The following is a 23759-nucleotide window of genomic DNA, read 5'->3' as shown; positions in this document are numbered from 1 at the left end:
GTTTCAATGGTTTGTCTGAGAGCTTGGATGACTGCACCATGTAAACTACAGTTATACAATCCTACACCTAGAACATCAACAAACAGTTTCAATGGTTTGTCTGAGAGCTTGGATGACTGCACCATGTAAACTACATTTATACAATCCCACACCTAGAACATAAGTTCAACAAACAGTTTCAAACTCAAAATCGAAAGGGATATTTTAGTTGAATTAGTTTATTTGAATGTCCATTACATATTGCACATGCAGCAGACACTCTTCCTGCAGCTTCTCTTCCTGCAGCAAGTCAAATAAAACCCCTCAATTAAAATAAAATAAAAAGACATCCATTTAATTTATCAAATGCACTTGTATGAATGATAGAAAGTAGCGTACAATAGACACAAACCTAGATGATCAATAAATTAAGTGCATGCAGGTGGTTGGGTAATGCTCAGTGCATGCAGGTGGTTGGGTAATGCTCAGTGCATGCAGGTGGTTGGGTAATGCTAAGTGCATGCAGGTGGTTGGGTAATGCTCAGTGCATGCAGGTGGTTGGGTAATGCTCAGTGCATGCATAACCAGGTCCCTTCCATGACCATGCTTCCCTGTCATAAAGGACGTCATCTCCTCCTGTCCCTCAGTAATCCACTGACGGTAGTGTCACCATCCTGGTGAACTCCTCGTAGTGCACGTTGCCATTAGACTTCACGTTGGCTTCTCTGAACAGCTCGTCCACTGCAAAGTTTATAGGGGAAACAACTTCATGTTAATTCACTGATCTGGGACCAACAACAAGTATGTCAGCAGGTAGAAACTTTAAAAAATTAACTCCATTCAAATTATGTGTTTTATCATTTGCAAATTTACACAAGAATCAGTTAATGTATGTGTTGACACATTTTTGTGTTTGGTATTTTATTAAGATCCCCATTAGATGTTGCAAAAGCAGAAGCTTACTGCTCCTGCATTAAACAACATTTTCAATAGAGGCTCCATTAGGCATTATATCTAGTCCTGTCTTAATCCACGACAGCTAAAACCCCTAGTGATAGAAACACATTGTAGGCTACCTTCTTTATCAGTCAGCTTCTCTCCTAGCTTGGTGAGCTTGGCCCGGAGCTCCGAGGCCAGGATGTAGCCCTTCTTCTGCTTGTCCGTCATCCTCATGGCCTCCAGGATCTCCGCCTTGGGGTCCTCCTGCTGGATCTGCCGGTGCATCATGGTCAGGAAGGTGGAGAAGTCAAGCTCGCCCTTCTTTTCTGGAGAAGGACGGATATTAGTAGAACTAATCACCTGCAAGGGGCACCATTGATCCAAAATAGGCCTAAATGCTGCGGTTAAAGTGACTGGTTATCTGCTACATGGCCGACTTGTATATTTCCATACAACTGTACTGAGCATGGTTGGTTATTCCTTACTTCAATAAAATAACTTGTTAGGGTAGTGGAGTGTGTCAATATGGCTGCATTTACACAGACAGCCCAATTCTGATATTTTTCACACTAATGGATCTTTTGACCAATCACATCAGATCTTTTCACATCTTTTCAGCTGATCTGATTGGTAAAAAAGTGAAAAAAATATCAGAATTGGGCTTTCTGTTTAATGTGTAAAATAATGAACTGCAAATGAAGTTCAGAGTAACAGAGCAGGCAAACTTTTTGACTCTCAGAAAAACATTCTGTTCAATATTGTAAATCGGGAAGTTGGGGATTGATGGGAAAAAATCCTGTTGAGTCAAACGTGTTCTAACCAAAGCCTCTTTCACATTACCAAATCAGTTAATTGGTTTGAATATTTCTCAGTACTTCCCCCAGGTTAAAAAGTTCAGTGCAGCAATTATGAAGAGCTGAGAGAAGATACATATTTTTTTAATGTAATAAATGTAATTGGAACAAGCTTGGGACAGATTTCAGCTAACGTGTAGGTTACACTCAATGTGACAACTTCTCCTCTACCCATCCCCCAAGTTGCAGCTTGCCTGCCTACTAAATAATTTACAGCCAAAACCTCACTACGATTCATAAACAGTATGGCTAGATCAACAGGTGTCTAGAGCCGCCTCAATATTCTAATGTCTTCCGCTTCCCTGCTTGTTCCCTTCATCTGACCTGCCCATTAAACAGGCCATGGTGAAGGAGAGGAAGTCCCTTTAGAACCCTCAAACTCAACCAGTTCCACTGTGTTTTTTAATCATTCCCATTTAATCAGGGACTGATTTAGACCTGGAACACCAGGTGGGCAATTAATTATTATCAGGTAGAACAGAAAACCCATCAGGCTCCGGACCTCGTAGGGTAAGAGTTGAATACCCCTGCTATAGACTACTTAGATGCCCCCAGAGTAAGTCACTCTAGACCAGGGCTCTCCCAACCTTGTTCCTGGAGAGCTACTCTTCACTCCAACCCCAGTTGTAACTAACCTGATTCAGCTTATTAACTAGCTAGTTATTAGAATCAGGTGCGCTAGATTAGGTTTGGTGTGAAAACCTACAGGACCGTAGCTCTCCAGAAACAGGGTTGGAGAGACTTGCTGTAGACTATTGACATTCCCCCAGGGTAGGTCACTCTCGACCAGGGGTACTCAACTCTTACCCTGCCCAGTCCGGAGCCTGCTGGTTTTCTACTTTACCTGATCATGAATTGCATACACCTGCTGTCCCAGGTCTAATTCAGTCCCTGATTAGAGGGAACAATGAAAAAATGCAGTGGAGCTAGGCTTTGAGGTCCAGAGTTGAGTTTGAGGGCTATAGACCAGTGGTTCCTAAACTTTTTATAGTCCTGTACCCCTTCAAACATTCAACCTCCAGCTGCGTACCCCCTCTAGCACCAGGGTCAGTGCATTCTCAAAGTTGTATTTTGCCATCATTGTAAGCCTGCCACACACCCACTATAAGATACATTTATTAAACCTCAGAATGGGTGTGAGTTTTTGTCACAACCCGGTTAATGGGAAGTGGCAAAGAGCTCTTATAGGACCAGGGCACATATAATAAATCATTTAGATATTTATTTAACCATCTTACATATAACACCTTATTTGTTCATTGACTATTGTGAATAACTCACAACAGGTTAATGAGAAGGGTGTGCTTGAAAGGATGCACATAACTCTGCAATGTTGGGTTGTATTAGAGAGAGTCTCGGTCTAAAATAATTTTCCACATACAGTCTCTCTCTGCCTGTATTTAGTTTTCATGCTAGTGAGGGCTGAGAATCCACTCTTACATTAGGTACGTGGTTGCAGAGGGCATCAGTGTCTTAACAGCGTGATTTGCCAAGGCAGAATACTCTGAGTGCAGCCCAATCCAGAAATCTGGCAGTGGCTTCTGATGAAATAACATTTTCACAGAACCGCTTGTTGCAATTTCGATGAGGCTCTCTTGTTCAGACATCGGTATGTGGACTGGAGGCAGGGCATGAAATGGTTAACGAATCTTTTCGAATCTTCCCGCACATTGAATATAGTTGCGGAGAGTCCCTATAATCCTAGATTCAGATGATTAAAACGAGAAAAAACATCACCCAGATAGGCCAGCCGTGTGAGAAACTCATGCAAGCGGTCAGACCAGGGAATAAACTTTAATCTCGTCTCTCAATTTAAAAAAAATGTGTCAATACTTTGCCCCTTGATAACCAGCGCACTTCTGTATGTTGTAAAAAAAAAGCGTTACATGGTCGCTGCCCATATCATTGCATAGTGCAGAAAATACACAAGAGTTCAAGGGCCCTTGATTTACCAAAAGTTAACCATTTTCACTGTTGTGTCCAATTTTTTTCATGCTGTCAGGCATTCCCTTGGCAGCAAGAGCCTCTCGGTGGATGCTGCAGTGTACTCATGGCGTCGGGAACAACTGCTTACACGCGCGTTACCACTCCACTATGTATCCCTGTCAGTACAGATATCAACACATCTTGACCACCAAAGTCCATTTGATGTCACAAGGCTGTCCAATACTTAAAAAACATCCTCTCCTGTTGTCCTGGTTTCCAGTGGTTTGCAGAAGAGGATGTCTTCCTTAATTGACCCCCCATAAACATAACGGACATATGCCAGGCCCGCCGCCACTGGCTTGTATGCAAAGCAGTAATTGTTTCAAAACATCTCCTGCCATGTCACTGATGCATCGTGAAACAGTGTTGTTTGATGAAGACATTGTCTGTATAGTTTTTTGGGCCTTTTCCCCCAGCATTGTCCCAGTCATATCTGCGGCAGAAGGAAGAATTAAGTCCTCCACAATAGTATGGGGCTTGCCTGTCCAAGCCACTCGGTAGCTCACCATATAAGACACTTCTAGCTCCTTCTTATTAATGGTATCTGTTGCTTTTATACATGTCTTACTACTTGAAAGTGCTCTTAATTCTCGCTCAAAAAACTCCTGTTGCTTATTTCAATTGGCATGTTTTGTTTCTGAATGTCTGCACAAGTGTGAAGTTTTCATCGAGTTGTGAGATAGTACTTTTGCACATATAACACACTGTGACTGAGGAAAGGCACTACTCCCAATATAAGTGAACCCCAAATCAATGTAGTTCTCATCATATTTGCGCCTCTTCGATGGTCAACGTCCCTGTCTGTTGTTCGGTGCTTTCCCGGCTAAGGGGTAGTAGCTCTTCGGCTGCATCAGATTTACAAATGTCAGTGTCCATGCTAGCTAACAACAAATGTAGAATACTGATGCTAGCATTGGATGTGCTCGTGGAAGCAGAACAACTTGTGTCGTCGACAGGTGCAGGTGTAGTAGTGCTGGTAGTAGCAGTACTACCAGCAGAGCTGGTATGTGTCTCTATGGACGTCCATTGTCCATTAATCCATTTTCAAGCAAACAGAATGAGCAGTAGCTACATACGGACTGTTAGTGGAATTCCTGCAAGAGAGTAATGGTTAATGTGTTTGTTTGGATGTTAATTATTTGACAAGGCTGCCTGTATTTGACATTGTGTTGTTATTTCGCTGAACACTAGATGGTTTAATTTTATTTTTGGCAGTGAAACGAGAAAAAAAACCTCACCCAAATGTATATCCCTGTTGGGAAATCTAAATGGACTGTTTGAAAATGTGCTAATTTATTTTGATGTGAATCATATTTTACTTGGCGTACCCCTGACGTCATTGCACGTACCCTGGTGGGTTTGAAAATACCTGTCTAGACTACTGAGATGCCCCTAGGGTCAGTCACTCTAGACTACTGAGATGTCCCCAGGGTAAGTCACTCTAACACACTGGATGTCCCCAGGGAAAGTCACTGTAGACTACTGAGATGTCCCCCAGGGTCAGTCACTCTAGACTACTGAGATGTCCCCAGGGTAAGTCACTCTAGACTACTGAGATGTCCCCAGGGTCAGTCACTCTAGACTACTGAGATGTCCCCAGGGTCAGTCACTCTAGACTACTGAGATGTCCCCAGGGTGAGTCACTTGACTACTGTGTCCCCAGTGAGTCACTCTAGACTACTGAGATGTCCCCAGGGTCAGTCACTCTAGACTACTGAGATGTCCCCAGGGTCAGTCACTACTACTGAGATGTCCCCAGGGTAAGTCACTTACTGAGATGTCCCCCAGGGTCAGTCACTCTAGACTACTGGAGATGTCCCCAGGGTAAGTCACCCAAATGTCCCCAGGGTCAGTCACTCTAGACTACTGAGATGTCCCCAGGGTCAGTCACTCTAGACTACTGAGATGTCCCCAGGGTCAGTCACTCTGACTACTGAGATGCCCCCAGGGTCAGTCACTCTAGACTACTGAGATGTCCCCAGGTCAGTCACTCTAGACTACTGAGATGTCCCCAGGGTCAATCAGACTACTGAGATGTCCCCAGGGTCAGTCACTCTAGACTACTGAGATGTCCCCAGGGTCAGTCACTCTAGACTACTGAGATGTCCCCAGGGTCAGTCACTCTAGACTACTGAGATGCCCCCAGGGTAAATCACTCTAGACTACTGAGATGCCCCCAGGGTAAGTCACTCTGGACTACTGGAGATGTCCCCAGGGTAAGTCACTCTGGACTACTGAGATGTCCCCAGGGTCAGTCACTCTAGACTACTGAGATGTCCCCAGGGTCAGTCACTCTAGACTACTGGTCCCCAGGGTGAGTCACTCTAGACTACTGAGATGTCCCCAGGGTGAGTCACTAGACTGAGATGTCCCCAGGGTAAGTCACTCTAGACTACTGAGATGTCCCCAGGGTCAGTCACTCTAGACTACTGAGATGTCCCCAGGGTCAGTCACTCTAGACTACTGAGATGTCCCCAGGGTGAGTCACTCTAGACTACTGAGATGTCCCCAGGGTGAGTCACTCTAGACTACTGAGATGTCCCCAGGGTCAGTCACTCTAGACTACTGAGATGTCCCCAGGGTCAGTCACTCTAGACTACTGAGATGTCCCCAGGGTGTCACTCTGGACTACTGAGATGTCCCAGGGTAAGTCACTCTAGACTACTGAGATGTCCCCAGGGTCAGTCACTCTAGACTACTGAGATGTCCCCTGGGTCAGTCACTCTAGACTACTGAGATGTCCCCAGGGTCAGTCACTCTAGACTACTGAGATGCCCCCAGGGTAAGTCAGTCTAGACTACTGAGATGTCCCCAGGGTCAGTCACTCTAGACTACTGAGATGTCCCCAGGTCAGTCACTGACTACTGAGATGCCCCCAGGGTCAGTCACTCTAGACTACTGAGATGTCCCCAGGGTCAGTCACTCTAGACTACTGAGATGTCCCCAGGGTCAGTCACTCTAGACTACTGAGATGTCCCCAGGGTCAGTCACTCTAGACTACTGAGATGTCCCCAGGGTCAGTCACTCTAGACTACTGAGATGCCCCCAGGGTAAATCACTCTAGACTACTGAGATGCCCCCAGGGTAAGTCACTCTGGACTACTGAGATGTCCCCAGGGTAAGTCACTCTGGACTACTGAGATGTCCCCAGGGTAAGTCACTCTGGACTACTGAGATGTCCCCAGGGTCAGTCACTCTAGACTACTGAGATGTCCCCAGGGTCAGTCACTCTAGACTACTAAGATGTCCCCAGGGTAAGTCACTCTAGACTACTGAGATGTCCCCAGGGTCAGTCACTCTAGACTACTGAGATGTCCCCAGGGTCAGTCACTCTAGACTACTGAGATGTCCCCAGGGTCAGTCACTCTAGACTACTGAGATGTCCCCAGGGTCAGTCACTCTAGACTACTGAGATGCCCCCAGGGTCAGTCTAGACCACTGAGATGCCCCCAGGGTCTCTCTCTAGACTACTGAGATGTCCCCAGGGTGAGTCACTCTAGACTACTGAGATGTCCCCAGGGTCAGTCACTCAAGACTACTGAGATGCCCCCAGGGTCAGTCTCTCTAGACTACTGAGATGCCCCCAGGGTCAGTCACTCTAGACTACTGAGATGTCCCCAGGGTCAGTCACTCTAGACTACTGAGATGTCCCCAGGGTCAGTCACTCTAGACTACTGAGATGCCCCCAGGGTAAATCACTCTAGACTACTGAGATGTCCCCAGGGTAAGTCACTCTGGACTACTGAGATGTCCCCAGGGTAAGTCACTCTGGACTACTGAGATGTCCCCAGGGTCAGTCACTCTAGACTACTGAGATGTCCCCAGGGTCAGTCACTCTAGACTACTGAGATGTCCCCAGGGTGAGTCACTCTAGACTACTGAGATGTCCCCAGGGTGAGTCACTCTAGACTACTGAGATGTCCCCAGGTAAGTCACTCTAGACTACTGAGATGTCCCCAGGGTCAGTCACTCTAGACTACTGAGATGTCCCCAGGGTCAGTCACTCTAGACTACTGAGATGTCCCCAGGGTGAGTCACTCTAGACTACTGAGATGTCCCCAGGGTGAGTCACTCTAGACTACTGAGATGTCCCCAGGGTCAGTCACTAGACTACTGAGATGTCCCCAGGGTCAGTCACTCTAGACTACTGAGATGTCCCCAGGGTAAGTCACTCTGGACTACTGAGATGTCCCCAGGTAAGTCACTCTAGACTACTGAGATGTCCCCAGGGTCAGTCACTCTAGACTACTGAGATGTCCCCTGGGTCAGTCACTCCTAGACTACTGAGATGTCCCCAGGGTCAGTCACTCTAGACTACTGAGATGCCCCAGGGTCAGTCTAGACTACTGAGATGTCCCCAGGGTCAGTCACTCTAGACTACTGAGATGTCCCCAGGGTCAGTCACTCTAGACTACTGAGATGCCCCCAGGGTCAGTCACCTAGACTACTGAGATGTCCCCAGGGTCAGTCACTCTAGACTACTGAGATGTCCCCAGGGTCAGTCACTCTAGACTACTGAGATGTCCCCAGGGTCAGTCACTCTAGACTACTGAGATGTCCCCAGGTCAGTCACTCTAGACTACTGAGATGCCCCCAGGGTAAATCACTCTAGACTACTGAGATGCCCCCAGGGTAAGTCACTCTGGACTACTGAGATGTCCCCAGGGTAAGTCACTCTGGACTACTGAGATGTCCCCAGGGTAAGTCACTCTGGACTACTGAGATGTCCCCAGGGTCAGTCACTCTAGACTACTGAGATGTCCCCAGGGTCAGTCACTCTAGACTACTAAGATGTCCCCAGGGTAAGTCACTCTAGACTACTGAGATGTCCCCAGGGTCAGTCACTCTAGACTACTGAGATGTCCCCAGGGTCAGTCACTCTAGACTACTGAGATGTCCCCAGGGTCAGTCACTCTAGACTACTGAGATGTCCCCAGGGTCAGTCACTCTAGACTCTGAGATGCCCCCAGGGTAAGTCAGTCTAGACCACTGAGATGCCCCCAGGGTCAGTCTCTCTAGACTACTGAGATGTCCCCAGGGTGAGTCACACTGAGATGTCCCCAGGGTCAGTCACTCAAGACTACTGAGATGCCCCCAGGTCAGTCTCTCTAGACTACTGAGATGCCCCCAGGGTCAGTCACTCTAGACTACTGAGATGTCCCCAGGGTCAGTCACTCTAGACTACTGAGATGTCCCCAGGGTAAGTCACTCTAGACTACTGAGATGTCCCCAGGGTGAGTCACTCTAGACTACTGAGATGTCCCCAGGGTCAGTCACTCTAGACTACTGAGATGTCCCCAGGTAAGTCACTCTAGACTACTGAGATGTCCCCAGGGTGAGTCACTCTAGACTACTGAGATGTCCCCAGGGTCAGTCACTCTAGACTACTGAGATGTCCCCAGGGTCAGTCACTCTAGACTACTGAGATGTCCCCAGGGTCAGTCACTCTAGACAACTGAGATGTCCCCAGGGTCAGTCACTCTAGACAACTGAGATGTCCCCAGGGTGAGTCACTCTAGACTACTGAGATGTCCCCAGGGTCAGTCACTCTAGACTACTGAGATGTCCCCAGGGTCAGTCACTCTAGACTACTGAGATGTCCCCAGGGTAAGTCACTGTAGACTACTGAGATGTCCCCAGTGTAAGTCACTGTAGACTACTGAGATGCCCCCAGGGTAAGTCACTGTAGACTACTGAGATGCCCCCCAGGGTAAGTCAGTCTAGACTACTGAGATGTCCCCAGGGTAAGTGAGGGGCCCTTGATGGCATACCTATCTTGTGGACCTGCAGGTGTCGGTCGATCTCACCGAAGGTGGGACTCGTCCCCAGACAGCGCATAACTGTGATCAGGTCCTTGGCTTCAATCTTCCCCTTGCGCTTCTTGTCATACAAGGAGAAACATTCCTTGAACTCTACGGGAGAGGAAAACAGGCAAATAATGTACTGATGTGCTGGGTGAAAAGAAACTAAAAAAACAAATCATGATAATCCATTCTAAAAACAGTGCATATTACAATGTTTCTCCTCTCCAAGGAGGCAATTCAAATCTTATTGTCTCACAAGTGTGGAGAAATAAGTCAATCATACTTTTAACCTCAATTGGGACCATTTTCTAAAATGCCCTTTTTAAAAAGCCATTGCTTTCAAAGTTTGTCGCAACATTTTACTCTACTGTTCAATATCAATTTATTGAAAAATAATGACATTATTTATGTCCCATGTGACCTCCCACACACCAAAAGAAAAGCTAGCAAACAATATAGCACACCTTACCGTTGATCTGAGTTCCTGACAGGAATTTAGCCTGAGGAAAACACAATACACCATGAATTGGTCTGAACATTTACAGAAATGAGTAAACACAAAACAATTAAATTGTTTTTTCTTACCATGTCTGTAGTCAGAGATCTCTCTTCCTGGAATGCAAATGGCTTACCTTACCTGTCTCCACACCCATCTGCCTGCCGGTTCAAAGTCCACCACAGAGTACATGTTATTTAATACCGGTTGCTGTGGAAACTGAGATAGTGGATCCAAGGTATCATATTATCCTCTCCCTTTCTCTTCTATCAAATACTTGTGATACTAATCACTACCTTATTACCTGATATGACAACCAGGATATGTTAAACTACACAGCGTGGCCATCAGCAGACAAGTCACAGTATATGAAAATAATAGTTTAATTACAAAAGTAAAATTATTCAGTAACATAAGTAACTTTGTCTATATTAAAAGTAGGCGTAAGTATGATTTATCTTGCTCAACTAATAGAACTCCCCCGTTTCAATCCAATACCATTTTATGTCTAGTGAAAGGACAGATGACAGGATAGTGATGACACTGAATAATATATACATTTCCTGAGGTAGCTGCAATATAAAACATTACCACTAGAGGACACTGTCTATCAATCCAGCCATGCTCTACCAACTTCATATAATAATTTGGTATGTGTATACCCCACTACATCTGGCGTGTACTCTGTATTTAACTCAGTTGGTAGAGCATGGTGCTTAGAGCATGGTCCTTGCAGTGCCAGGTTTGTGGGTTCGATTCCCACGGGGGACCAGTAAGAAAAAAAAAATGTATGCTCTCAATGTATGCTCTGGGTCAGAGCATCGGCTAAATGACTGAAATGTCAAATGTAAATCTGCTATAGGAGACATATGACCTACTTCATTATGGAGTAACCTTGATGATGATGTCTGTTATACAGTATATGCAAGTACAATTAAGCATGTCTTCAAAGTTCATAAACACAATATACACAAAGTGGAGTAAAAACATTTATTGCTAAAAATATCTGATATTGAAATGTTCAAACAACTTACTTGAAGCAATACAATTATGTTCAAGTACACCCAACACTGACCTTTCTTTGAGTTCATTTTTTTGTCTCATTTTAAATTAATACTGTAACATTGCATACTGTAAGATGGTCATACTGTAGACTTGTGGATGGGGTTGGGGGAGTGGTGGGGTGCAACTGTAGAAAAGAGGGGCCTGTCCCAGAATGCAGCACAACACTGTGCTCGATCCACACTCCATGTGGCGCTTGCTGATGATGTCATTTGGGAGCGGATAGACCATTTATCTGTAGCAGGAACGTTTCAGACCTGTCAATTCTACAGAAATGAAAGATATTGATGGAATCCATTCAGTCAGTATTAGTCCATTCCACAGGAGGCTGGTGATGGGAGGACGGCTCATAATAACTTTCCTTACTCCATGCAAACCTAACCTGGGTAACTCAATTGTTAACCCCAAACTAGCATCATCATACTGGCTCCCAGACTAACACAAACTAGCATTATCATACTGGCACCCAGGCTAACACAAACTAGCATCATCATACTGGCTCCCAGGCTAACACAAACTAGCATCATCATACTGGCACCCAGGCTAACACAAACTAGTATCATCATACTGGCACCCAGGCTAACACAAACTAGCATCATCATACTGGCTCCCAGGCTAACACAAACTAGCATCATCATACTGGCACCCAGGCTAACACAAACTAGCATCATCATACTGACACCCAGGCTAACACAAACTAGCATCATCATACTGGCACCCAGGCTAACACAAACTAGTATCATCATACTGACACCCAGGCTAACACAAACTAGCATCATCATACTGGCACCCAGGCTAACACAAACTAGTATCATCATACTGGCACCCAGGCTAACACAAACTAGTATCATCATACTGACACCCAGGCTAACACAAACTAGCATCATCATACTGACACCCAGGCTAACACAAACTAGCATCATCATACTGGCACCCAGGCTAACACAAACTAGTATCATCATACTGACACCCAGGCTAACACAAACTAGTATCATCATACTGGCACCCAGGCTAACACAAACTAGCATCATCATACTGGCACCCAGGCTAACACAAACTAGCATCATCATACTGGCACCCAGGCTAACACAAACTAGTATCATCATACTGACACCCAGGCTAACACAAACTAGCATCATCATACTGGCACCCAGGCTAACACAAACTAGTATCATCATACTGACACCCAGGCTAACACAAACTAGTATCATCATACTGACACCCAGGCTAACACAAACTAGCATCATCATACTGGCACCCAGGCTAACACAAACTAGTATCATCATACTGGACCCAGGCTAACACAAACTAGTATCATCATACTGACACCCAGGCTAACACAAACTAGCATCATCATACTGACACCCAGGCTAACACAAACTAGCATCATCATACTGGCACCCAGGCTAACACAAACTAGTATCATCATACTGACATCCAGGCTAACACAAACTAGTATCATCATACTGGCACCCAGGCTAACACAAACTAGCATCATCATACTGGCACCCAGGCTAACACAAACTAGCATCATCATACTGGCACCCAGGCTAACACAAACTAGTATCATCATACTGACACCCAGGCTAACACAAACTAGCATCATCATACTGGCACCCAGGCTAACACAAACTAGTATCATCATACTGACACCCAGGCTAACACAAACTAGTATCATCATACTGACACCCAGGCTAACACAAACTAGCATCATCATACTGGCACCCAGGCTAACACAAACTAGTATCATCATACTGGCACCCAGGCTAACACAAACTAGTATCATCATACTGACACCCAGGCTAACACAAACTAGCATCATCATACTGACACCCAGGCTAACACAAACTAGCATCATCATACTGGCACCCAGGCTAACACAAACTAGCATCATCATACTGACACCCAGGCTAACACAAACTAGCATCATCATACTGGCACCCAGGCTAACACAAACTAGTATCATCATACTGACACCCAGGCTAACACAAACTAGCATCATCATACTGACACCCAGGCTAACACAAACTAGTATCATCATACTGACACCCAGGCTAACACAAACTAGCATCATCATACTGACACCCAGGCTAACACAAACTAGCATCATCATACTGGCACCCAGGCTAACACAAACTAGTATCATCATACTGACACCCAGGCTAACACAAACTAGTATCATCATACTGGCACCCAGGCTAACACAAATTAGCATCATCATACTGGCACCCAGGCTAACACAAACTAGCATCATCATACTGGCACCCAGGCTAACACAAACTAGTATCATCATACTGACACCCAGGCTAACACAAACTTCATCATACTGGCACCCAGGCTAACACAAACTAGTATCATCAACTGACACCCAGGCTAACACAAACTAGTATCATCATACTGAACCCAGGCTAACACAAACTAGCATCATCATACTGGCACCTTTTCTGGAGTATCATCATACTGGCACAGGCTAACACAGTATATCATACTGGCACAGGCTAATACTGTATATAGTGTCATCAGCACTCAGGCTAACACAAACTAGCATCATCATACTGACCTGCTAACACAAACTGCATCATCATACTGTATTTTCTAACACAAATTAATATCATCAGCTGACACCCAGGCTAACACAAACTAGCATCATCATACTGGCACCCAGGCTAACACAAACTAGTATCACATACTGACACAGGCTAACACAAACTAGTATTCATCATACTGGCACCCAGGCTAACACAAACTGCATCATGTACAACCCAGGCTAACACAAACTAGCATCATCATACTGGCATTCAGGCTAACACAAACTAGTATCACTGCTGCTGACACCCAGGCTAACACAAACTAGCATCATCATACTGGCATTCAGGCTAGACTCAAACTAGTATCATCATACTGGCACCCAGGCTAACACAAACTAGTATCATCATACTGACACCCAGGCTAACACAAACTAGCATCATCATACTGGCACCCAGGCTAACACAAACTGTATCATCATACTGGCACCCAGGCTAACACAAACTAGTATCATCATACTGACACCCAGGCTAACACAAACTAGCATCATACTGATTCCCAGGCTATAAACTAGTATCATCATACTGACACCCAGGTTAACACAAACTAGTATCATCATACTGACATTCTAGGCTAACACAAACTAGTATCATACTGGACACTCACCTGTTGTCACTCCTATCAGTGGCTGTCCTATAGTGTAATGTGTAGTAGGACCAGGGCTCGGGGGACGTACAGGTGACCAGAGCACCGGGTCGCTCCACAGCCAGGCCACCGGCCACCAGGAACATGGTGACAGAGAAGCTGGCGAACAGAAAGGGCCATTGGCGTCTAGGACAGAGCCCTTGTGCCGCTGGTGGATCACCATGGCTACCATAGCTAGGAAGGTGAGGAGGAAGAGTTGGAAGATCTGACCCTCTGTGACCAAGTACCTGAGAGGGTGAGAGACGGGCAGAAGTGAGAGCTGCAGTCAAGATACTTTCACTTTCTAGAAGGAAATACTTAGAGTTGAGCCATGCTTCACACAGTGAAATGTCCCCGACTTCAGGTACTTTCAGTACGACATAAATCAGAGTACATTAATCACATAATGGTACATTTATCAATTAGACTTCAGCAAACCTCTATGACAGTGATCATCAACTAGATTCAGCCGCAGATGGTCAGAGGACGGAACATAATTACAAATAATTTGTAGACTGCAAATTGATTGCAAGAAGCCCAAACAGATATTTCAAAAACTTGCTTAGATTTGTATACAATCACACATATATTGCTACAGATTTCCCAAATACTGGAGGTGAATTGCTGGTGTTTTTACAGTCTTATATGTCTAATAAAAAATAAAACGTTTTTAAAGTTTTACAAATCTTTTCTCAGAAAACATTTCTCAAGTCAAAGAAGATAATGAGGGGACTGACCAATAGTAGAGGGCACTGGGTCCGAGTAGCAGCCAACCAGACAGGGGCATCGTCTTCTCCTCTTTGACGTGAGTAAAGCAGCCAGTAAGTAGAGGAAGAGGATTATGAAGAAAGGAATATACCTGGAGGAAGAGAAGGAGATCAGTTGAAAACTAGTTAATGTCAACTTACAAACTCATTGCAAATACTGAACAGTGGTCACTTTAAAAATGTTTCCATACTGTATATAGTGTATTCTAGTCAAGACTCATCCTATATAACTGCTGCTGTACACACCTTTTCTAGCCACATACTGTATATAGTGTATTCTAGTCAAGACTCATCCTATATAACTGCTGCTGTACACACCTTTTCTAGCTACATACTGTATATAGTGTATTCTAGTCAAGACTCATCCTATATAACTGCTGCTGTACACACCTTTTCTAGCTACATACTGTATATAGTGTATTCTAGTCAAGACTCATCCTATATAACTGCTGCTGTACACACCTTTTCTAGCTACATACTGTATATAGTGTATTCTAGTCAAGACTCATCCTATATAACTGCTGCTGTACACACCTTTTCTAGCTACATACTGTATATAGTGTATTCTAGTCAAGACTCATCCTATATAACTGCTGCTGTACACACCTTTTCTAGCCACATACTGTATATAGTGTATTCTAGTCAAGACTCATCCTATATAACTGCTGCTGTACACACCTTTCTAGCTGCTACATACTGTATATAGTGTATTCTAGTCAAGACTCATCCTATATAACTGCTGCTGTACACACTCATTTTCTAGCTACATACTGTATATAGTGTATTCTAGTCAAGACTCATCCTATATAACTGCTGCTGTACACACCTTTTCTAGCCTTCCTATACTGTATATAGTGTATTCTAGTCAAGACTCATCCTATATAACTGCTGCTGTACACACCTTTTCTAGCTACATACTGTATATAGTGTATTCTAGTCAAGACTCATCCTATATAACTGCTGCTGTACACACCTTTTCTAGCCACATACTGTATATAGTGTATTCTAGTCAAGACTCATCCTATATAACTGCTGCTGTACACACCTTTTCTAGCTATACTGTATATAGTGTATTCTAGTCAAGACTCATCCTATATAACTGCTGCTGTACTTTTCTAGCTACATACTGTATATAGTGTATTCTAGTCAAGACTCATCCTATATAACTGCTGCTGTACACACCTTTTCTAGCTACATACTGTATATAGTGTATTCTAGTCAAGACTCATCCTATATAACTGCTGCTGTACACACCTTTTCTAGCTACATACTGTATATAGTGTATTCTAGTCAAGACTCATCCTATATAACTGCTGCTGTACACACCTTTTCTAGCCACATACTGTATATAGTGTATTCTAGTCAAGACTCATCCTATATAACTGCTGCTGTACACACCTTTTCTAGCTACATACTGTATATAGTGTATTCTAGTCAAGACTCATCCTATATAACTGCTGCTGTACACACCTTTTCTAGCTACATACTGTATATAGTGTATTCTAGTCAAGACTCATCCTATATAACTGCTGCTGTACACACCTTTTCTAGCTACATACTGTATATAGTGTATTCTAGTCAAGACTCATCCTATATAACTGCTGTACACACCTTTTCTAGCTACATACTGTATATAGTGTATTCTAGTCAAGACTCATCCTATATAACTGCTGCTGTACACACCTTTTCTAGCTACATACTGTATATAGTGTATTCTAGTCAAGACTCATCCTATATAACTGCTGCTGTACACACCTTTTCTAGCTACATACTGTATATAGTGTATTCTAGTCAAGACTCATCCTATATAACTGCTGCTGTACACACCTTTTCTAGCTACATACTGTATATAGTGTATTCTAGTCAAGACTCATCCTATATAACTGCTGCTGTACACACCTTTTCTAGCTACATACTGTATATAGTGTATTCTAGTCAAGACTCATCCTATATAACTGCTGCTGTACACACCTTTTCTAGCCACATACTGTATATAGTGTATTCTAGTCAAGACTCATCCTATATAACTGCTGCTGTACACACCTTTTCTAGCTACATACTGTATATAGTGTATTCTAGTCAAGACTCATCCTATATAACTGCTGCTGTACACACCTTTTCTAGCTACATACTGTATATAGTGTATTCTAGTCAAGACTCATCCTATATAACTGCTGCTGTACACACCTTTTCTAGCTACATACTGTATATAGTGTATTCTAGTCAAGACTCATCCTATATAACTGCTGCTGTACACACCTTTTCTAGCTACATACTGTATATAGTGTATTCTAGTCAAGACTCATCCTATATAACTGCTGCTGTACACACCTTTTCTAGCTACATACTGTATATAGTGTATTCTAGTCAAGACTCATCCTATATAACTGCTGCTGTACACACCTTTTCTAGCCACATACTGTATATAGTGTATTCTAGTCAAGACTCATCCTATATAACTGCTGCTGTACACACCTTTTCTAGCCACATACTGTATATAGTGTATTCTAGTCAAGACTCATCCTATATAACTGCTGCTGTACACACCTTTTCTAGCCACATACTGTCCATAATGTCATTGTCTATCCATACCATTATATACATACATATTTATATTCGGACTCTGATATTGCTTGTTCTAATATTTCTTAATACCTTTATTGACATTTTTTTGGACTTGCATTTGCTTATTGTTTTGTTCGGTATTACTGCACTGAACATAAGCTTTTCGCTAAACATTTACATTTACATTTAAATCATTTAGCAGACGCTCTTATCCAGAGCGAACCCGCAATAACATCTGAAACGTATGTGTACCCGAACAATAACATTTGATTTTTAGATATACAGACCAATATATAAATCAACTCAATTTGAAAAACAGTCCTTGTTCAACCATTTTAAAACGTTTTCATCTAAATTGTATTATCAACCAATAGCATGTTATGACAGTAAGCAGAAGAGAATATTCCATTAAAAGTGATGACCACATACCACATCAAATGTCCCAGTTGTTCATCATAAAAATAAAGAAGCTCAAACGAATCAATCTAAAATAAATCAAATAAGAAACATGTTCAAACAATATCAACAGCATTTTTGTTGTTGGTTGATATGAAACAGCATACATTTGAGCTCTATCAGGCACCATGTGTTCATTCATCCTGGTTAACCCAGAACTAGAATCTTCCAGAATTTGGTCATATTTTATCGGAAGGAGTTGGGTGAAAAGCAGAAGACGTTTCCATCCCGTATGGACTAACAAAGTATATCTTCTCTAATAAAAAGGTGTAGCCTACCAGTGTAGCAGGTTTGAGGTCTTTGATGATGGGGTTCTCTCTGACAGACAGGTGGAGCTGGTAGCCACTCAGCAGCAGACGATGGTTGATGGAGTCGCCCACCAGGTGGATGCTGGCGCCCATCACTAAGGTGATGATGCTCAGGTACACGGCGGAGCGAGGCAGGGCCCTGGGACTCCTCTCAATCAGCTGCTCAGAGAGGGACGAGCACACACACATTAACAGGCATGTAAACACACACACACACACACAATGTAAACACATTAACAGGCATGTAAACACACACAAACACACACACACAGTAGCAGGCATGTAACACACACACACATTAACAGGCATGTAAACACACACACACACACACTAACAGGCATGTAAACACACACACACACACACACACACAACAGGCATGTAAACACACACACACACTAACAGGCACAAACACACACACACACTAACAGGCATGTAAACACACACACTAACAGGCATGGAAACACACAGTAACAGGCATGTAAACACACACACAGTAACAGGCATGTAAACACACACATTAACAGACATGTAAACACACACACATTAACAGACATGTAAACACACACACACATGTAAACACACACACACACACACACACACACAGGCATGTAAACACACTAGCAGGCATGTAAACACACACAGTAGCAGGCATGTAAACACACACGCGCACACACACACACACATTAACAGGCATGGAAACACACAGTAGCAGGCATGTAAACACACACAGTAGCAGGCATGTAAATACACACGCACACACAGTAACAGGCATGTTAACACACACACACACATTAACAGACATGTAAACACACACACACACACTAACAGACATGTAAACACACACACACACATTAACAGACATGTAAACACACACACACACACATTAACAGACATGTAAACACACACACACACACATTAACAGACATGTAAACACACACACACACATTAACAGACATGTAAACACACACACACACATTAACAGACATGTAAACACACACACACACATTAACAGACATGTAAACACAAATACACAAACACACACACACATTAACAGACATGTAAACACACACACAGACATGTAAACACACACACACACATTAACAGACATGTAAACACACACACACACATTAACAGACATGTAAACACACACACACACACACACACACACACACACACACACACAGTAACAGGCATGTTAACACACACACATAAACAGGCACACAGTCAGTGTGCATGCACACACATGCACTTAGTATAGCATGTGAGCATCACAAATTAATCGGATTAATTCATTCCATATTGAAAAGCGATTATTTTGGACACATTTCATTGTCACTGTAGCTTATAGGGCAACTGCAATTGTGAACAAACGGTATCAACCAGCCTTACAGTTTGTGTTTGGTGGTTCCAGACAGTCACCCACCTTGAGCAGTAGGAATGGCGTGATGACATTGTAGGCCATGTGAAAGTAGTCTCCAGCACTGGGCTTGTTCAGGGGGAACCACTCCAGAGGGAGAATGATCTGAATTAAATCATGGATACAACACAGGGTTGCATTCATAGCATAGACTTCAATGCTGCTATAACTAGGCTATTTGTTTGTTACACTTTGATATTTACTCAAATATAGTATTGTAGCAGGGTAGTTCCCACGCCAGAAAAGCCCTGAAATATTTTAGGTATCACAGATTTTTATGGCAATTCTCACATAGACACTTAATTTGAAGGAAGTATGATATAGACATGCTTTTACATTTGCATCACAATGTTTTGTTTCTTTGAAAGTCATGTTGAAAGTGCCTCCTGTAAGAACCTATGATCCATTAACAGTACATACAGACATCTCAGTGCCATTGACACCTCTAGCACTGAGATGCAGAGCTTAGACCACTGCCCCACTCAGGAGACCAATTGCCAGAACAACCTGAGATACCCAAATGTTTTCAAGCTGTCCTGGTATGGAATCTCTCAGCAGGTTGTCCATACCATTACAAATGGGCCCTCCAGTCCTTGAGGGCCCGATTGGTGGCACAGTTTTGCCCCAGACCCAGCTAACACACCTGACTCCAATAATCAACTGATCATGATCTTCAGTTTAGAATGAGATTTGATGAATCAGCTGTGTTTGCTCGGGATGGAGAAAGGAGTGACACCAATCAGGCCCTGGAGGACTGCCTTCCAGGCCTGCCCAGGCCTGCCTTCCAGCCCTGCCTTCCAGGCCCTGCCTTTCCAGCCCTGCCTTCCAGGCCTGCCTTTCCAGGCCTGCCTCCCAGCCCTGCCTGCCTCCCCCAGGCCTGCCTCCCAGGCCTGCCTTAGTGTGCCTTAAAATATGGAATATCCCTTGAACATTCATTTATTCAACATAAAACATTAATATCTCAATGTACCTTTTTGATGTAGCATATTTTTAGACATTGTTTGGAACAGTATACTCTTAAAACAGGTCATATTTCTAGAGTGGCTCTCTGGTACTTTAGAAGATATGACCCATTTATAAAAGACATAGATAGGTCTTCAAAATCATAGTCCTCATTGAGGATTGCACATTCAGCAAATCACCAGCAGAGGGAGTTCTATTTGAATCCATTTTCCCATTCACTGTGTTGGTGGTGGTAATAAAATGCACCATAACTTCAAAATTAGCAGACAACCAACTCTGGAAATGTGATGTACTTATAGAGTATATTATTACAACCAATGTCTTTCAATGAGGAAAATCAAAAAGGGTACTTATGAGTTTTATGTTGAATAAATTAATGTGACAAATTGAATTTCAGAACTTAAACATACTCCGTATTAGTGATAGGGGCTATAAAAAATATCACAATATTATTGTGGCCAATATATCAATACTTTGATTACAAGTATAGATTTTAAAAAATGTAAAAATCTAATTCACCAAAACTCATCCTATAGCTTGTTCTCCATCTTTTTAAATAGTGAGCCAACATGTTTTCAGCACTTATTTCCATGACTGATAAAAACTCATTTTCCCATGTTCTCTCTTATCTCTCCACAGCAGACATAGTGTATCAAATAGCAGAATCATGAGAATCGTAATACATATCGTATCGGCACCTAAGCATGGTGATGATAACGTATTGTGAGGTCCCTGGTAATTCCCTTCTCCACACACTAGATGTTTTTATTTAACCTTTAGTTAACTAAGCAACTCAGTTAAGAACAAAATCTTATTTACAATGACGGCCTACCCCGGCCAAACCCTCCCCTAACCCGGACGACTGGGCCAATTGTGCGCCGCCCTATGGGACTCCCAATCACGGCCGATTGTGATACAGCCTGGAATCAAACCAGGGTCTGTAATGACACCTCTAGCACTGAGATGCAGCGCCTTAGACCACTGCGCCACTCGGGAGCCCAAATGCCAGAACAACCTGAGATATGCAACATTTTTTCAAGCTTTCCTGGTATGGAATCTCTCAGCAGGTTGTCCATACCATTACAATGGGCCTTCAAAGTCCAGTATCCAGTTTTGTACTGTGAGATAGAACCACAGGTCAAAGTGGAACTGTGGCCTCTTCATTGATGACCCTTTTGGCTTGGACTCTGGTTGGCTTTAGAAAAGACACATTATGAAGTATGAATTCCAACTCCAAAACAACATTATACAGAATGACAATGTATGAAGAAGACATTAGCCAATATGTAGGAACACAACAGTGCTGTGGTAGGCCTACACCTATATAAATACACATGAATAACATTGTCATTATCTTTCTGTTCATGTAGCCTACTGTATTATTCATCACTATTATTGTGTTGTTGGCCTTGATCTACCTCCGAGGTTAACACCAGTGGGGGAAATAGGACGAGGTCATGTAAATAAATAAGATGCATGTTATTCAGTGGGCTGTTTGCCAGTCTATACACAGTCCAATGCATTCCTTGTACAGGCCCCATGTGTTCCTAACTCTCTGCAAATAATGGGCAATATAAAAGCCAATATACACTGTATTGTATAGCTGTGTGACAACCTTCACAGCCGACAACTGGCTGACAACTTCCCTGTCCTTGGTCACATGACACTGACCATGAGCACATTACAAGGCAAGAAGAACTTCAGCCAGCAAGCACAGGCAATAACTAACCTAGTTTAGAATATAAGGGGCAGTTTTGAGTGGCAGACTGATATGCCTTTACAGTATATTTCTACTGACACTGTCTGACAGTAGCCTAGCGGACTAAACTCCACGGTGCAGGAAGTTTCTGATAGACTTCAACAGAGTGAACCCGAGACCAGGCTTTGTGGAATCTAGCTCTGACTAAATCAATTCGCCTTAGGTCAATACTAACATGAATTTAAATTATGAAACGCTCACCTTGTACACATGTTTAAAAGCACCCGAAGCTTTTGGGACAAATAAAACCACTCGTGGGCCAAGTCGCCAGTTGGAGAACCCTGTCTTACAGCAACAGCAATGAACAAACAGGCGGTGGTTGTATTTGAATTAACTATTATTGAAACGGTAACGTGATAACAATAGCCCAACAGTCCGCTAACAGTAGCCTAGTCTTTATTGAAACGGTAACGTGATAACAATAGCCCAACAGTCCGCTAACAGTAGCCTAGTCTTTATTGAAACGGTAACGTGATAACAATAGCCTAACAGTCCGCTAACAGCAGCCTAGTCTTTATTGTTTACGTTTCGTTGATAGACAAATGCCTGAGACACTTCGGTTCATCAGGGCGACTATTCGACATGCACGGTGCCTGGCCCGCTAGATGGGAACATTAAATACTTGCCGATGATATAAACACGTTAATCACAAATAAACTGTTCAAACCTGGGGTTTGTTGACAACCGAGGTGCATTGCTTTGACGTTTCCGTGCCGCAGCTTGCATTCTCTTCCCGATGTCCTCCAATCCTGCAACGAAAATTCGCCACTTATTTTTCTTCTTTGGTGTGTTTTTTGGCGGTTGGCATCCAACCTTATGGTGCATTACCGCCACCTACTGTACTGGAGTGTAGGCCAAAGACATACTATTGTAAATCCTACCTGCCATGTCCCGTTTTCCTTTAAAAAGAAGATAACAAAATATTTGGCACTGTATCTGTATCTGTGACGTTCGACTCAATGTCCTCTTTTAAACTCATTTCCTGTATACCCTTCTCCCTCAAACTGGATGTCAGTCTCTCTCTTTCCCTCTGATACTACCCACACTGTGTCAGTACATGCCCCACGGTCTCTATTTCCTGGCAATATTCACACTCTCCTGTTTGGCTGCTTTCCTATCCCATTTAGAGTCTTATTCAACCAGCTGTGTTCAGAAGCCTTCGTCTTGTAAAAAATAGCATCCCCTGGGCCCGGT

General features: G+C 43.4%; 1 protein-coding gene, 2 long non-coding RNA genes and 1 pseudogene across 20 annotated transcripts; 1 reads left to right on the top strand and 3 right to left on the bottom strand.

Annotated features, from left to right (window-relative positions):
* Nucleotides 1-200: 200 nt before the first annotated feature.
* LOC127926201 (calmodulin-like protein 4) lies at nt 201-10239 on the bottom strand. Its single transcript, XM_052511658.1, has 5 exons — nt 10148-10239; nt 10032-10062; nt 9530-9670; nt 1056-1244; nt 201-720 (listed from the first exon to the last, which is right to left on the bottom strand). Exons 1-5 carry the CDS (start codon nt 10148-10150, stop codon nt 623-625), a joined length of 462 nt encoding a protein of 153 aa, XP_052367618.1. The 5' UTR covers nt 10151-10239; the 3' UTR covers nt 201-622.
* On the top strand, nt 6415-8587 carry LOC127926202 (uncharacterized). The gene is made up of 3 exons (XR_008123548.1): nt 6415-6607; nt 7046-7148; nt 8323-8587. It is a non-coding gene; the product is annotated as an uncharacterized LOC127926202 (long non-coding RNA).
* Nucleotides 10240-14295: 4056 nt separating the features above from the next.
* Nucleotides 14296-23345, bottom strand: LOC118372301 (ceroid-lipofuscinosis neuronal protein 6 homolog; annotated as a pseudogene).
* LOC127926203 (uncharacterized) lies at nt 15252-17704 on the bottom strand. Of its 18 annotated transcripts, none has more exons than XR_008123560.1 (5): nt 16709-17704; nt 16280-16639; nt 15999-16142; nt 15416-15703; nt 15252-15343 (listed from the first exon to the last, which is right to left on the bottom strand). It is a non-coding gene; the product is annotated as an uncharacterized LOC127926203 (long non-coding RNA). The 18 variants fall into 18 exon arrangements; XR_008123566.1 differs by having other exon boundaries at nt 15488-15703; XR_008123568.1 differs by having other exon boundaries at nt 15560-15703.
* Nucleotides 23346-23759: the final 414 nt, after the last annotated feature.

This window comes from Oncorhynchus keta, unplaced genomic scaffold (genome assembly GCF_023373465.1).
Source record: "Oncorhynchus keta strain PuntledgeMale-10-30-2019 unplaced genomic scaffold, Oket_V2 Un_contig_7150_pilon_pilon, whole genome shotgun sequence".
Classification (NCBI taxonomy): Eukaryota; Metazoa; Chordata; class Actinopteri; order Salmoniformes; family Salmonidae; genus Oncorhynchus; species Oncorhynchus keta.
Note: the sequence above shows the minus strand (reverse complement) of the source record. Positions and strands in the feature narration are given on the sequence as shown.